The sequence below is a fragment of the Terrapene carolina genome, unplaced genomic scaffold (genome assembly GCF_002925995.2).
Source record: "Terrapene carolina triunguis isolate 2854851 unplaced genomic scaffold, T_m_triunguis-2.0 Scaffold33891, whole genome shotgun sequence".
Taxonomy (NCBI): domain Eukaryota; kingdom Metazoa; phylum Chordata; order Testudines; family Emydidae; genus Terrapene; species Terrapene triunguis.
The window spans coordinates 6740466-6757322 of NW_020698242.1; the positions used below are offsets into that span (position 1 = coordinate 6740466).

The 16857-nt window shown below is 42.6% G+C and overlaps 1 protein-coding gene across 1 annotated transcript in view; it reads left to right on the forward strand.

Moving 5' to 3' along the window:
* Window positions 1-768: 768 nt before the first annotated feature.
* LOC112106861 (1-phosphatidylinositol 4,5-bisphosphate phosphodiesterase gamma-2) overlaps window positions 769-16857 on the forward strand; it is an 86709-nt gene continuing 70620 nt past the window's right edge. The window contains exons 1-2 of the mRNA XM_024200325.2: window positions 769-925; window positions 6940-7178. Coding sequence (XP_024056093.1) covers window positions 6983-7178 — 196 coding nt within the window. The 5' untranslated portion in view covers window positions 769-925; window positions 6940-6982. The remainder of the gene's footprint in view (window positions 926-6939; window positions 7179-16857) is intronic.

Here is a 16857-nt window from a genome sequence, read left to right on the forward strand (position 1 = left end):
AACTGGGGGCTCCTGCATCAGTATTGCAGCAACCCCTTCTCACCACAGTTAGTCTTATCCCTAAAGCCTCAGCCTGTGGAGCCCCCCGGGAGCTGTGCGAATCTCAGCTTTGACTCCGACCCAATGACAGTTCTCGCCCCCAGGGGCGCAGAGAACAGTTCTCGCCCCGTCACCCCAGCGCCCTGGCCGGCTCCGAAGACAGGCGGGAAAAGACTGGGAGCTTCGTATTAACCCCCCGCCCCCGGGGATTTCCACACCCTGGGTTTTGGAGGCCAGAGGAGGGACATGACCTCTTGGCATGGGTCAGACTGAAGGCTGCGCTACGGCCTCTACCTCGGGGTCCCACCCTGTCCCGTGGGGACCCGGCTCCCCTCCCCTCGGATCCCGGCCAGGCCCCGCCCCCTGGGGAGCCGGCCCCCCCCCGCGGGGGTCCCATCCAGCCCCTGAGGGGAGCCGGCCCCCCCCGCGGGGGTCCCGCCCAGCCCCTGAGGGGAGCCGGTCCCTACCCGTGGGGGTCCCATCCAGCCCCTGAGGGGAGCCGCCTCCCCGTGGGGGTCCCATCCAGCCCCTGAGGGGAGCCGGCCCCTACCCGTGGGGGTCCCGCCCAGCCCCCCAGCGGAGGCGGCCCCCACCCCGAGGGGTCCCGCCCCGAGGGCCGGGATGGGGGGGGGAGGGGAGAGAGGCGCCTGTCCCGCCTCAGCCTCCCCCGGGGCCGAGGCTCCTCTCCCCGCACCGCCAGTAGGTGGCCGGGGCCGGTCACATGACCCCCCCAGTTGCTACCACAGAAGCAGAAGCGGGGAGCCTCGGAGAGTCTCAGCCACCGACCGGCCTGGCAGCGGCACCGGCACCGGCTCCCTTGGCGCCGCCGCCTGCAGCGTAGGGCACCGGCCGGGAGGCTCCCGGGGCTGCAGCTCCCCGCGCCCAGGTGAGGCAGGAGGCAGGGAGGCGGGCGAGTGAGCCCCAGCCCGTCGCCGCCGAGGCTGGGGGCGAGGGGGCTGGAGGAGGGCGCGCTCCCCGCGGCCGTTGGCCCGGCGCCCCCCGGGGGTTGGCCCAGCGCCCGGGCGGCACCTGTCCCCCGGCCGGGGGCTCTCGCCGGCGCTGGGCTCTGCAGCGGCCGGGGCCGGGGCCGGTCTGCAAAAAGAAGGAAGGAAACGCTGCAGCGCTGGGAGCCTTTGACAGCTGCAGGCGCGGCCCGAGCGAGGCGGGGCTGGTGCAGCCGGAGCTCCCTGCGCGCGGGGTCGGGGGGGCAGCGGTCTGGGTGTTTGGTCTTGGCCTTGCAGGGTTGTTCGTGGGGCTGCAGCGGGGCACTTGTATAGAAAGGCCCTTTGGGGCGGCTTCTTCCTTCCCCTCTCGCCGGCCTGACGCTGTCAGCTAGCCTGAGGGTAACCTCTGCTGAGAGCCCTGCCCAGTTGTGCTAGGCGCTGTACAAACCCAGCTAGAGGCGGTCCTTGCCCAAGGAGCGCTTGCGATCTAAATAGCTAAGACAAAGCAGGGTGAATGGAAGTATTACTAGTGAGTGATCTGCCTGAGGTCAAAGATCTCCAGATGCTGCTGCTGCCACACCATCCTTCCTGTCCCACCTAGGATGCCTGGAAAGCACCTGGCATATCATGGGCGCAACTACAAGAAATAATGATCATAATAAATGCTGCAGCATTGCAGTAACCTACACCTGTGATAATTTGCATTTAGTGCAGTTCTTTCTCTTCTCCCTGCTTCTTAGCAAAGATCTGTTAGCAGGTAGGTGTGGAGAGCTCTTAGTATACAAAGGAGTTGTCTTAACAAATTATGAAGCACTATAACAAAGTATAACTCAATACCGTTGTCTAAATAAATAAAGGTAGTATATCTTATGTTTGCATTATAGTTGTTCTTAGTTATTTGCAATGTTTTTCTAGCCTTTAGTGCACATTAGTGAGGTTATACAGTACATTCAGCGTTCCCAGTCCTGCAATGTGACATGTGCAAGACCCCCCATCAACTCAATTGTCTACCCACATCACATTGTGGGAGTAGGAAGGGATAATCTAGTGGATTGGGGACTAGACTTGTGTTTAGAACTGTTACTGTGTTCAATTCCCAGGTCAGTCACAGACTTCTTTTGCACTGGTCATTTATTTTCCCCTCTGCTCCAGTTCACTATCTGTAAAAGAGGGATAACACTTCTGTTCCTCACAGCGATATTGTGAGGCTAAAGTCCACTGACTGTGGCATGCTCAGATACCGTGATAATAAATAACTACTTTGATGAATAGATTAAAAAAAATTTCTGATAGGTCAAATAGTACCTCTATACTGGTCAGTGCATGATTGTTACAAACATCACACATTGTGCTTTGCCCAGTCTAATCTCATGTGCTTTCATCACTTCCTTTAGGGGTCTAATAAATTTCATAGTTGAGAAACTCATTGTGATGTTACTTTAAATGAACTTTACTTCATTTAAAATACTTTAAAGTTACTTTAAAGTAAACGGGTAGGTCACTTTGAAAGGGGAATGGTATAGAGTAAAAGTAGTGGAAAGTTTTATACTGTAGGGAGCAATCCTTCATTGGTCAATTTAAGGTTTTTAGTCCATCCAACAGATCTTTTTCCATGTCTGTTCAATGAAGTAGATATCATTAAATTTAGGATGATTTCAGAGTACAGTACAAACCTGACCACTGATATGTATCTTGAAATTTAGAATTAATGATAAAATAACCAATGAAGATGCTTACATCTTAAGGGGGGAAAAGATAATCTTTTATAATTCTCAGAAAATTTAGGAGCAGAAATTTATTAAAACCAATGTACCATATACATTGAGAAGTGTACAAAAGGCCATCCTTATTAAGCAACTTCCTGTGTGAAGAGACTGCCCCAAAGCATTCCTCGAATGAAATAAATTTGTCAGGTTTTGCTTTACAGCTACTGTTTGTCCCTATAAAAGACATATCTGATCTGTTTTGTTAGATTATCAAGAAAATGAGATTAATTTAGTAGTCAGGCGCTTGACTGTGTATAATTCAGTGGAGCATTAAAAAAATGAACTTCTAAAAATTATTTTTTAAAGACTCAATGCTACAGATCTGAATTATGGTCTGATTGATGTTAATGCAATTCTTAATTTTGGGTGTGATGGGGGAGGAAGGAAGGAGAGAGCAAGAACAGTATTGTATGTTTAAAAGTCAGATCAAGGATTTCCTTTGATTTTTTTCCCCTTCATGCATTGCCATTATCTCTTGTTATTGGAAAGCATTGTAACTGAAGGGATTATGGGTAGATCACTAGATATGAATCCACTATAATTTCATGAATGAATTATGTGATTAGTTCTATAGAGTCAAAAGGATCGATTGCACTTTCGGCTAAATCCTATCAACACAGTGACCCTGATAGATAATTTGTCATCATTCCCTGGGGATTGGTATACATAACTCCCATTAGAGTTAATAGAAAAATTTAATATGAATAAATGGGTACAGAACACCATAAACCTCTGTAGTGCTTTGCAAAACATGGGCTAAAAGGTATGGTCCCTGCTCCAGAGAGCTTAGAATCTAATGTAAAATGGGATAACAGGGCAGATCATGATCTTCTTCATCAGTGTGCAGTAGGAAAGATTAAGTGAAGTATTATTTAAGAAGGGATTTGAAAGAGAAGGGTGACTGTAGCAGAGAACTTTGAGAAGGCTGGGAGAGTGGACTTTGTGAAAGGAGTGGATGATGAGATGGTGAAAAGAAAGTAAGTGTTGGTGAGAGAGAGAGAGAGAGGAGGAGGGAGATCTGAAGAAAACGGTATTTAGTAAGGATCAGGTCAGGAGACAGTGATGGGGGGGAAGTTAGGTTAAAGAAGGAGGTTACAGAAGGGAAGCGAGAAGTAGCAGAGTCAGATTGGTTATCCAAATGGAAACTGAAACTGCTCATGGTGAAGGGTAGTGGATTGAGGAGAGCGGAAGAGAACCAGAGGAGATTCTGGAGCTGGTGGTTGAAGCTGCTGTGAGGGGCTTTAAGCCCTTCCTACTTCTGGCCCTGGTTGAGAGGGATGTCAAGAAAGCTGTGGTGACAGCCACTGCTTCTTGTGCGAAAATTAAACCACTTCCTCCTTTGCTCGTGGATGAAAGAGTAGGCTCCACAGTGTCCATTGTGTGCAGGATTCTGCACCAGGGTGAGGTGTACCCGCGACTGTAATTCGTTAATGGCTGCAGTGATGTGCAGGAGACTGAGACATGGAAGCTTCTTGATATTTATGAGAGTTGCAGCACGTGCATTGGGCCTCTTGTGTCTCTCAGCAGTGCTTAATTTGTGCCACCTCTAGGCTTGGCAGTTCATAGCCCCGGCACCTCTCGGCTTGCTGCATCAGTTATGATGTAAAAAAATTGCTTGAGCCCTGGCACCGAATTGCTTGAGCCCCTGCACCTCTTTCATTACAAATTAAGCACTGTGTCTCAGCGGTCTCCTCGCTTGATGGCTGTCATGTACAGAAACATGTGCCATTTGTCACATAAATAAGAGATGAGGTGACCACATGGAGATGTAAGTACTGTATGGTCGTAAAGCTTTAAAGGTGCAAAGACTGACATTAAATACAATATTATAATTTGTCTTTTTCCCTGAGGTCTTTCTTGTCCTCTTCTGAGTCATGGGGTCAGATCCTCAGCTGGTGTAAATTGTCATCACTCTACTAACTTCAATGGAGCCTTGACAGTTTACACCAGGGGTCGGCAACGTTTGGCACGCGGCTCGCCAGAGTAAGCACGCTGGCGGGCCGGGCCAGTTTATTTACCTGCTGACGCGGCAGGTTCGGCCGATCGCGGCCCCCACTGGCCGCGGTTCGCCGTCCCAGGCCAATGGGGGTGGCGGGAAGCCGTGGCCAGCTCATCCCTCGCCCGCGCCGCTTCCCGCCGATATGGTAAGATTTTAGGCATACTTTAAAACTGTTGCAGAGGCTTATTTTCCTTTATTGATATCTAAGCCACTATGTTCTTAATACCCAGGATGTAAAGGGTTTCTAGATATTTCTGACAGGAAGGAAAATCATAATACCCTTTGAGCCTGAAAGCCAGGATATGTCTACACTGCAATTAAAAACCCGTGGCTGGCCTGTGTCAGCTCACTTGGTCTCGTGGTGCTCAGTCTGTGGGACTGTTTAATTGTAGATTAATTGTAGGCAGGTGGGAGGATCGCAGACCTCAGGCTGCAGCCCAAGCTGGAATATCTAAACCACAATTAAACAGCACGTCAGCCCAAGCCCTGTGAGTCTAAGTCGGCTGGCACGGGCCAGCCGCGGGTGTCTAATTGCAGTGTCGACATGCCCTAAAAGTTTTTAGTTTGCACATAGAACACTTGAAAAAAGCTGATATAGAAGATAAATATGGTGGTATTCTAAAATGGGAAGACTTCTTATAGGGAGAGAAAGTGAGTAGTGGTTTCAGATTTGGAATAGAGCTGCTACCTTCTCTATATGTGTCTCTATTAAAGAGAATTGCTAAGAGTGACGAGTCAGTGGTCTCTCACTCCTTATAAAACAATAATAATTAAAAAAATGAAAAAAGCGTTCTGATAGTTGTTGGAGAGCTGGGCCATGGGGTGGAAGGTACATCATTTAACATCTGCTGAGACTACCCAAAGGAGGCCAAATTCTGGACATTTGCCTGTGATTTCATCTTTGAATTCACCAGATCCAGACTGCATTGGCCTCTCTAGTGATACTTCTGGATTGCCCTGCAAATGAGAATTATTCGCTGAAGGATTCAAAGCTTATTTTTCACCTTTTAGTGTCAATGAGGTGCACCTTAGTAAAAGAAAGACCCTGTAGACACTATTATGTGGTGTAAAAGGACCCAGGGCACACTTTGTATGGAAAAGTTTACTGACAACACAGAAATGGGTTCCAGTGGTTACAATATAACAGGGGTCGGCAACCTTTGGCACGCGGCTTGCGGCTCGCCGGGGTAAGCACCCTGGCGGGCTGGGCCGGTTTGTTTACCAGTGTAAACTGCATTAGGGCTTTTGCTGGAAATGTTGCAAACAAATCACCCTTCTAACTGACATTCCTATACCAGCAAAAGTTTCTAATGTAGACCTAGACTTAGAATTTGAACAAAATAATCCCTCACACTTATTCAGTTTCTTGATTATTTTTAGCTGCTTTCTTTGTTATAAGATAGGCACAGTCTTCTCTCATGTACACATGAATCTCCTTTTAGTTTCAGATGCTTTCTCCTCTTTGTCACAGCTATGCTTACAGTGAGCGTATCTCTTACGTCTCCTCTTACACTGTTTTCTCTCCCATGTCTTCTCTGTTGTTTCTGGGGAGAATCAAATCATCCACTGTATAAAATATAATTTTGAGCCTTCTGCATAATGCTGCAGATAATATTTGAAAGAGACAGACCACATTTATAACTGTGTGTGCATGCAAATCAAAGGTCAGGTGCATTTGCGCTACCTTTGCATGCTTGCAATCCCAGTTTTCCTGCATACACCAGAGGGATGGGGGGAGCATTTGTTCAAATACTGTTATAAATTTGGGCCAGAATGATCTTAGCTCGCCTTATGCTACCATGGAACTTTAGATAGTCATTATTGTTGCATTGTTGATGAAACAGTGGAGTTTTTGTTTTGTTGTTTAGAATCTGAGATCATATTTCATTGAATGCTAAGGCTGCTCCACCCAGCTGAGTGTTGTGAGTCCTGCTGCACTGGATCACTGATCCCTCCCCCAGCGAAACACATTTCTCCTTGAAAACCTCACAGACTAGGTAGGATTGTTGTCAAGGTTAACCAGATAGCTGAGACTGTATGCTTGCACCTGAAGTGCAGTGATGCATTTTGAACTTTTTTCAACACTGATCCTTTATTTTATTTTTCATTTTTTGGTAAATTGAAGGAAATAAAACAAAGTAAAGTTATTTAAATATTAAATTTTGCTCCCTTCTCTCCTCCCCTTTTTCAGCACCTCAGGAACGTATCAGTTTGATGAAATTTGATTTTAAAAAATGTCCAGAAAGAGCACAGACTATGGAGTGCTGCCGGAGTATGAGAAGAGCCAGATTAAAAGGACTCTGGAGCTGGGAACAGTTATGACAGTGTTCAGTCTCAAGAAGTTTACTCCAGAAAGGAGGACCATCCAAGTCATAATGGAAACCAGGCAGGTGGCCTGGAGCAAGACAGCTGACAAGATTGAAGGTTTCTGTGAGTATTGGCATGGCATGCCAGAACTTGGAATTTATTACTGATAAATGTAATTGACAAAGGGTCATTTAGATCAGCATTTGACAGTTTGCTTCTTTTCACCCAAGAGCATAATTAAACTTTAAAAATTGCATTCTGTGAGCCCTGTTGGTTTACTGTAATGTAAACCAAGTTTCTCCTACTAGTTAGCCTTCAGCAGGGCTAGCTGCCTAACTTGTTGCTACGCTCAGGCTTTTCTTCCTAGAAGCCTTTTGTCAAAGGCTAAAGATTCAGATCCTGATCTTGCAACCTCACTTATACATGAGTAAGGGCTAACTTGCATCATTAAAAGTAGTAGGATCAGGCTGTAAGTACTTACTAAAAAAACACACAGAACCCAATTTAAAACATACTGGGAAGAAACTTAACAGAAGGACTTGGGCTTAGAGCCTTTTTTTTTTTTTTTTTTTTTTTTTTTTTTTTTTTTTTCCTTTCCAGTGTGTTCAGTTTGGATGAACTGGGGAGGTTGGGTTGGGAAAGCCGATTTGCAAACTTTACTGTTTTCTTTACCTATAACTCATTAATGTTTTAAAAAATAAATGTTTGCAGATTATTAGTTTATACTAAGAGTCAGCGTCTTAGGTTATTTTCAATTCTGAGCCATTTCATTACAAGAGGGGAAAAATATTCTGAGTAACAATGGCAAACTGGGATCATCTAGTAATTGCAATCTCATTGTAGGGCACAGAGGTCTGAAATGCAACCCTACCTTAAATTTTACTAGACGTGCAGAGGTGTGTTTCCTTGGTACGAAAGCTTTGTTGCGATAGGCTCTGTGTTTAAAAAAATAAAAATAATTTCTGTATACATGGATCTCTTAGTCTTCAAAATCAACTCAACTCACAATTAATTAAAAAAATAAAACCAGGCAACAAAAGTAACACAAAAAATGAAACTATCCAACAAAAACTACATTGGGATCTGAAAGAAAAGGACAAAAGAATCATAGAAATATAGGACTGGAAGCGGCCTTGAGAAGTCATTAAGTCCAACCCCTGTGCTGAGGCAGGACTAAGTATACCTAGACTATCCCTGACAGGTGTTTGTGTAACCTATTCTTATCAAGCTCCTTTGGAAACCTAGTCCAGAACTTAACTACCCTTATAAATAGAAAGCTTTTTCCTAATATCTAACCTACATCTCTCATGCTGCAGATTAAGCCCATTACTTCTCGTCCTACCTTCAGTGGACATGGAGAATAATTGATCCAATTTATAACAGCCTTTAACATATTTGAAGACTGTTATCAGGTGCCCTCTCAAGTCTTCTTTTCTCAAGATTAAACATGCCCAGCTTTTTAAATCTTTCTAAACCTTCTGTCATTTTTGTTGCTTGTCTCTGGACTCTCCAATTTGTTTACATTTTTCCTAAAGTGTGGTGTTCAGAATTGGACACAGTACTCCAGCGGAGGCCTCATCAGTACTAAGTACAGCAGGACAGTTACCTTCCTAGTCTTATGTAGGACACTCCTGCTAATACACCTCTCTCTCTCTCTCTCTCTCTCTCTCTCTCTCTCTAAGTGGTCTTGGTGCCACTAGATGGGACAGAACACCACACCCAAGAGGTGTGTAGGTTACATACTTTCCCGTAGCTAAGGAAGCGTGTCCTGAGCTTCAGAGACTTCCCAGTTGAAATACCTGATGAGCCCCCACTTGTAACGCTGACAGACCCTGGTCATCGGCAGACGGGATCAAACCGGGGACCTCTGGACATTAGTGCATGAGCCTCTACCACGTGAGCTAAAAGCCAACTTCCTGTTAGCTAAGGTTGTAGAGTCATTTAACACTCTCTCTTTAAGTGGTCTCGGTGCCACTAGATGGGACAGAACACCACACCCAGAAGGTGTGTGGGTTACACAACCACGTCACATTGTTGACTTTTATTCAATTTGTGATCCTCTATAACCTCCAGATCCTTTTCAGCAGTACTACCACCTAGCCAGTTATTCCCATTTTGTAGCTGTGCATTTGATTTTTCTTTCCGAAGTAAAATACTTTGTACTTGTCTTTATTGAATTTCATCTTACTGATTTCAGACCAATTCTCTAATTTGTCAAGATTGTTTTGAATTCTAATTCTGTCCTCCAAAGTAATAGCAACCCCTCCCAGCTCGGTATCATCCATGGATTTTATAAGCACGCTCTCTACTCTATTATCCAAGTCATTAATAAAAATGTTGACAAGTACCAAACCCAAGACTGACCCCTGTGGGACTCACTAAATACATCCTCCTAGTTTGACAGCAAACTGTTGATAACTACTCTTTGAGTACAGTCTTTCAACCAGTTATGCACCCATTTAATAGTAATTTCATCTAGAACATATTTCCCTAGTTTGTTTATGAGAATGTCATGTGGTATTGTGTCAAAAGCCTTATTAAAATCAAACTATATCATGTCTACTGCTTCCTCTCATCCACTAGGCCAGTAACCCTATCAAAGACGGAAATTGTGTTTTTTTGGCACAGTTTATTCTTGACAATGCCATGCTGGCTACTCCTTGTAAACCTATTGTCCTTTAGGTGGTTACAAATTGATTGTTTAATAATTTGTTCCAGTATCTTTCCAGGTATCTAAGTTAGGCTGCCTGGTTTATAATGCCACGGGTCCTCCTTCTTTCTCTTTTTAAAGATAGGTACTGTTTGCCCTTCTCCAGTCCTCTTGGACTTTACCCGTCTTCCATGAGTTCTGGGAAATAATTGCTAATGGTTCTAAGATTGCATCAGCTGCTTTAAGTATCCTAGGATTAATATCATAAGCCTCTGCTGACATGAATACATTTAACTTATCTAAATAGACTTTAACCTGTTCTTTCCCTATTTTAGTTTGCATTCCTTACTCTTTGTCAGTATTAATTATATTGAGTATCTGGTCACCATTAACCATTTTAGTGCAGCCTGAAGCAAAATAGGCATTGAACTCCAGCCTTCTTGATGTCATAATTTTTTAGCTCTCTTTTGCCACTAAGTAGAGGACCAATACTTTCCTTCATATTGCTGTTGCTCCTAATGTAGAAAGTAAATTCGACATACTGCAGTAGCTAGGCATTATGGACAACTGCTAATTACTTTCTCGTTATGCCCAGGAAGTCCCTTATGCCCGGATTCTGCAACGGAATCTATCTGGTTAGTCCAGTTGACTTCAGTGGGGCTCTAAACTGGTGAATCTAAATTTGCAGAATTAGGGACATAATCTGGAATTTACGGGTTTGGGTAATTTTTCCCTGGTCCTCTCCCTTAGCCCTATTGTGTGTGTGTGTGTGTGTGTGTGTATATATATATATATTATCATAGGAGATCTCTGATTGCAGCATATCAGGTGCAAATATTTTGTCAATGTGGTGCAAGTTTCTGTAAAAGTGAAAACCATAATTTGTGGCGTAAAAGGTATTGAGTTAGCCACTGTTTCTATATAGCATAAATTCTGGTTTAATATCTGAGGCTGATCCCATACTTCAAGGACCATTTTTTTTTATCACTATACTGTTTTTGTCTGCCTATTTTCATTATAATATTGTAATATGTAAGAAAACAAATTAAAATAGTGTGAGAGAGATACAGGAATTAGACAATAATCTTACCAGTATACATTTACTGACATTTTACATTCTTTTTGTAAAGTTGCATTTAAAATGAAAATGATATATAAATGTGTCAGTCCTGTTCAAGACATTCAAATGATGAATTCTGGTCCACGTTTCCAGAAATAAGTACGGTATGTTGATATTTTAAAATGTATATGTATTTAATTTGTTTGTTTTCATTTTCTTCCTGTCCCTGTATACGGAAAAATTTCTCCTTTCCTCTCTCTGGTAGTGGCAAGCTTGCTTTTACATGACCCGTCCTTATTCTTTCAATAAAGAAATTGAAGATGAAAGGGATGCTGTTAAGTATTTTAGGTCCAGAATGTGAGGTTTAATTATATATAATTGAAATATAAAATTGAAAACATATTTTCCCTGCAAAGTTGGACACTTTAACACTAACAGTATTCTGATAACGGTAAAGAGTCAGAAAGTGAGAGTGACTATAAACAATCAAACCGACAAGTTCAGTTTCATTGTCCAATTTAAGTGTCAGGTATATAGTCGTAAAAAAAAATTATAAATTGTAAAATGTAAATTTTAAACTTCCACAGTTTAAAAAAAACTCATTAAGATATTATGAATAAAACAGATAAGGAAACACTTTTTTAACATCTAAGATTTTGGAGCCTCATTCACCATTCTGTTACTTTAGTTGTACACTAGTATGACAGTAATGTTATGGCGGTAAAAAATGGAATATTGTAGTGATAGTCAGAGATGCTTTCTGAAGCTTAATCAATAAATATTTGCAAAGTGCTCTGAGATTCTTGGATGAAAGAAACTGTATTGTGGGTTGGGCTGGTAGTGCTACCTATTAAGGTTACTTGATACTCCCCATTACAAGACCCTGTTTTTAGTTGCTTAAACTTTGTCAAACTTTAACCATTTGGGCTGAAATGTTCCATGCTGGATGTCTGCTTCATGTTGAATTATTATTACTTTTTTTTAAATTTCAGACACAAGAGTGAAGCTAGATATGTTGTTTTACCCTCGTTAAGTTCTGGTGACCTTTTCTTTGAAAAGCTCTTACACCCCCATGCTTTGGAGCAGGGACTTGAAATTTAACAGAGGTGGCCCTTGTGTCCGGGATGTGCCTTTTGCCATCCCTGTGAAAATCCACTTAAGTTAGGCCAAGGCCTTTGGAAAATGGCAGTTTGCACATGCTCGGCAGACACGACTTAGACTTTAGCAGCTAAATTCCCCAAAGGTTCTGTCCTCAGTGAGCATGCTCCAGCACAGGGCTGAGCAGGACTCTACTTGCAATTGCAGTTCTGGGCTGCAGTGGGCCATCCTGGGTCTGGGCACCTGAACTGAGATCAGGGAGCCTATATGTCCTGTGCTCTCAATGACCTCTCTACTGGGCCCAGGTAGCATGGAGGGGAAAACTGCTTGATTCAGATGCAGAAGGGACAAATGCTAGACCTGTGCGAGGGGAAGGTGGCAGGGGAAATGTATTAGGACAAGGAGCCTGGGGGTGGGGCAGGAATTGGTACTAGAGGCTGATAGTGGGTAGGGAAGAGGGAAACTAGGATTGGGAGGGTAGGGTAGATTGGGATTGACTGGGTAAAGAGACTGAAACTGGGAGCCAGGAAGCAAAACCGGTGAGTGTGCTGGGAGCCAGAGAGTGGGCGGATGAAAGACTGAGACAAATAGTATGTGATCTTGCAATTAAAGACTGTATCATGATGCATACGCAGAAGGGGGCATTTCCTAACTTCTCAGTGATTGACTTTGCAACCTTCTTTTAATGTAGTTTTGGTGGTTTGTGTAATAATAATCTTTGTTATTTATATAGCTCTCTTCATTCATAAAAATGTGCCAGAGCAATTTGCAAAGGTAGATGAGCAACATTATCTCCATTTTACACTTAAGTTGGGAAAACCAAGGCACAGAGAAGCCTAGTGACTGGTTTATGTATACACAGTGAGTCAGTAGCAGAGCTGGGAATATAATCCATGTGTCTTGATTCTTAGTCCTGTGATTTATCCTTGGGGCCATGTTGCTTCTCTCCCTGTAAGTGCAAGTATTAATGCAATTCTACTTCACAGTTATGTAATTACCCTTTTTAACGATGGAAGTTTGAGAATATGGAGTCTCCCTAGTCATGAATATGCAAAAGATTCCATTGTACGACCGTTTCTTTTGGACATGCTGTAACTCGTGTTAATGACAAATCACAGCTGATTTGCTTAAAACTGAAGTTACTGTAACTTTGACTGGTTGACAGTGTTTCTGCTTAAGATGAAGAAAAGCTTTAATTTAAAAAACAGGTTGTTTTTGCCTTTTTTCACAAATATGAATCCAGACTTCCATTTTGTTGAGGCAGTAGATGTAATTTATGAATCTAAAGTTTATGTAGCAAAGTGGTTAAATGTCAATGGAACTCAAAAAGTCCATCCAAGAGAATTATAACTTTTATTTCTTCAGAGCTATAACGTAGAGCTATCAAGCTTGTCATAGTTTAAAAAAAAATGAAAATCCCTGTCACAATGTGTAAATATAAAACAGAAAAAATATTCAGCTACAAGTTATGTTAACATTGTAAAAACCACATCTGGAACATTTTAATGGTCAAGAAAATGAGTCCTTACTCAGTTTTCTATTACAGAGTTTAAAAAAAAGTCATGTAGAAGTTGCATTAAAAAAAGGGTTTTTTGAATATAGTTTAATAATTTTCAATATATCAGGCAGCATGGCACAGTATGGCGAAACCTGGAGCTTCTGAAAGATAACCCTGGTAATAAAATATACACTGAAAACAACAAATATGTAAGTGATTTTATTATTTAAATAGCACATACAGAAAAAGATTTCTTACTGTTAAAAATGAAGAAAATTTGCAAACAAAAAACTTCATTTAACATTAGTTAAGTTTGCTCTCATCTATAAATGAAACCATAATATATTAGAAAATACAAAGTTAAGGATTAAAAGGTTGCGAAGTCAAGCATTTTCAAATTGGTATTAGAATTAATGTTCCCATACAGCCTTAATTCAGCCCCCTGATTCTTTCAGGTTACAAGATGGATCTGCTCTGGGGATGAATCAGGGTTGTGTAGTGAAGGAATCTGTTGTCTGTAGAACCCCTGCTTCTTCATGTCTGCATGTTGTTAAAGGCTGTATCATAATTTGGTCCCCTTGTGAGTATGCATTAAGGTTGCATGGGCAGCGTTCATTTTGGTTTTTCCTGTCTTGACAGTTCTTGACTTTGTAATCTTTTACAGTAGAACCTCAGAGTTACAAACACCTTGGGAATGGAGGCTGCTCATAACTATGAAGTGTTTGTAACTCTGAACAAAATGTTAAGGCTGTTCTTTCAAAAGTTTACAACTGAACATAGACTTAATACAGCTTTGAAATTTTACCATGCAGAAGAAAAATGCTGATTTCCCTGTCTTTTTTAATAGTTTAAATAAATAAATAAATAATAAATTAATGGAGATATCCTATCTCCTAGAACTGGAAGGGACCTTGAAAGGTCATCGAGTCCAGCCCCCTGCCTTCACTAGCAGGACCAAGTACTGATTTTGCCCCAGCTCCCTAAGTGGCCCCCTCAAGGATTGAACTCACAACCCTGGGTTTAGCAGGCCAATGCTCAAACCACTGAGCTATCCCTCCCCCCTTTTGTTTGTTTAACACAGTACTGTCCTGTATTTGCTTTTTTGTTGTTGTTGTCTCTGCTGCTGCCTGATAGTATACTCTGGTTCCAAATGAGGTGTGTGGTTGACTGGTCAGTTCGTAACTCTGGTGCTCATAACTCTGAGGTTCTACTGCAGTGTTTCTCAAACTGGGGTCACCGCTTGTGTAGGGAAAGCCCCTGGTGGGCTGGGCTGGTTTGTTTACCTGCCCCGTCCGCAGGTCCGGCCGATCGCGGCTCCCACTGGCCTTAACTTTGTATTTCCTAACTTTTCATAGCTTTGCTCATTGATGAGAGCAAACTTAATTAATGTTAAATGAAGTCTTTTGTTTGTGAATACCAGTATAATTCCCTGTATAGACATTCATATTCTGTTATATAAGAGGGCCTTTTTCTGATTTAGTTTGTCATTTTGGAAGTGGTTTAATTTAAGATTAATAAAAAAGCCACTTTTGTTCTGAAATAAGTGCATCCACGCCGGGGGGATATATGGGTATAATTAAATCTGTTTATTTCTACTGGTATAAACGTGAAGAATCTCCTGTGTAGATAATTCCTGAGTATCGGGGCACGACAGTACTTGTATGGTTGAAATCCTGTTTCCTCTTGGAGAGAGTTGCAATTGTGGTCATTTCTGTATAACAACCAGTCTGTCTTGAACGGGATGGTGGAGTTTCTAAAACTGCACTTCATTTCCAGCCCAATGCAAGCGGTTGTTGCTGGACAAAGAATTTTGGATGGAGATACTTCCCTGGTTCCAGAAGAGGTGATCTGTTAAAGCCTAGAGACCTGGGCCTTACAGGTGATAGCCAGCGGCTAGCCAATCTCCATTTTCACAGTCCTCAACTCCATTATAGTATTTAACATTCTGTTTTAAACTTAAAACTCCCCTCTGCCAACTTGACTGGATGAGCAGTTCATTATAGAGAGTATCGACTTAAACGTCACTGTGTACAAAGGAGATTTTTTTTGACAAAAATAGTCTTGTGTGAAACCTTTTTCTGTGTTTCTTTCACTCAAAGTTACAGATTAGTCATGTTCTCTCGGAAGGAAGTGCTGTGTCAATGAAAGATCACTGGGCCAGATTTACAGCTGAAATAAATCAAGTAAATCCCTTGACTTCTACAGAGCTACACTGATTTAGAGCTGCTAAGAATCTGGCCCTATGTGTTTGGCCTATGCATATTACCCCAATGGAAATGAGATTGCTGCTTCTAATATCTTTGGGACTAAGAATACTTATTTATTTAGGCGGGGGAGTCTGACTTTACAATCCAGCCTGAATAAGGGATAGCAGGTTGCAATCTTGTTCCTGCTTCCCCTTGCTCTGTGGGGGAGGAAGAGGAAGTAATGTGCCCCAGCACGTCTGGCACAACTTACTTCCCACTCTGCCCGTCAGCACTAATATTGCCAAGTGCCTTGTTGACAGAAGAAGCAGACATCACCCCCTGATGTGTTTGTTATCAATCTCTTGGAGAATGTCTAGCTTTAGCGCTGTGGCATCTGAGGTGAACTAAGGAAATCTAGATTGGGCAAGAGGATTAAAATAGATTTTACTAGGTGCACTAGAAATTCCAAAGCCAGCAAATGCACTGTGGTTGGCACGTGCAGGATCCTAAGCTCTGCTGAAATTGAGATACCAGATCAGTTGCTTGCTTTCCTTTGTGGCTGCATTCTCTGTTGCAGAGGAGTAAGACTTGCCTTCTAGTTGCAAGGTGAGAGGTTGCCAATAAGGAATCAAGCATCTCCATGTCCCAGGCTGCTTGGCTAGATTGAATGTGTTCCTTAAAGGTTCTTGGTGCCACTGTTCTTTTTCTTTCCACTCCCAATATTTTACTACGCAGAATAGCCTGTGTAGACCTCCTGCTAGCTATGATGTGTAAAAATCAAACGTAGCCTGCTGTGCAGTTTAAAAGCCAGGCAGACTGAAGAAAATAACATACCTTTGTGAGAGAGCTTTTCACAGCAGGTGCTGGTCACAGAGGATTTCATGAACTTATTAAAATTAAAACCAACAACATGTGTATCCTTATGTGGCAATGCAAAGTATTATGCAAATAGCTGTCTGTAAGAAACAGATCTGAGCTTGCACTGGCCATGTTCACTCATGCTTGGGGTGTTTTTAGCTATCTTGATTTTGTTCTGCACAAAGTAACTTTTTTTTTTTTTTGGTTGTGCAGCACCGAGTTCCACAAGATACAAAACAATGAGATGAATTTATCTGCAGAAATTGGCTGCAAAATAATGGGCCTTCTTCCCAAACCCCCAGTTATTACATACTGTTTCTTATAGCACCTCAGATAGTCCTCCTGACACCTTAGAAACTGTCCTACATATAAGATATTTTAGAGGGGCAAAGGTACTGGTAATCAGTTACCAAACCTCTAAGTCACTAGTTCAAAACCATCCTATATCAGCA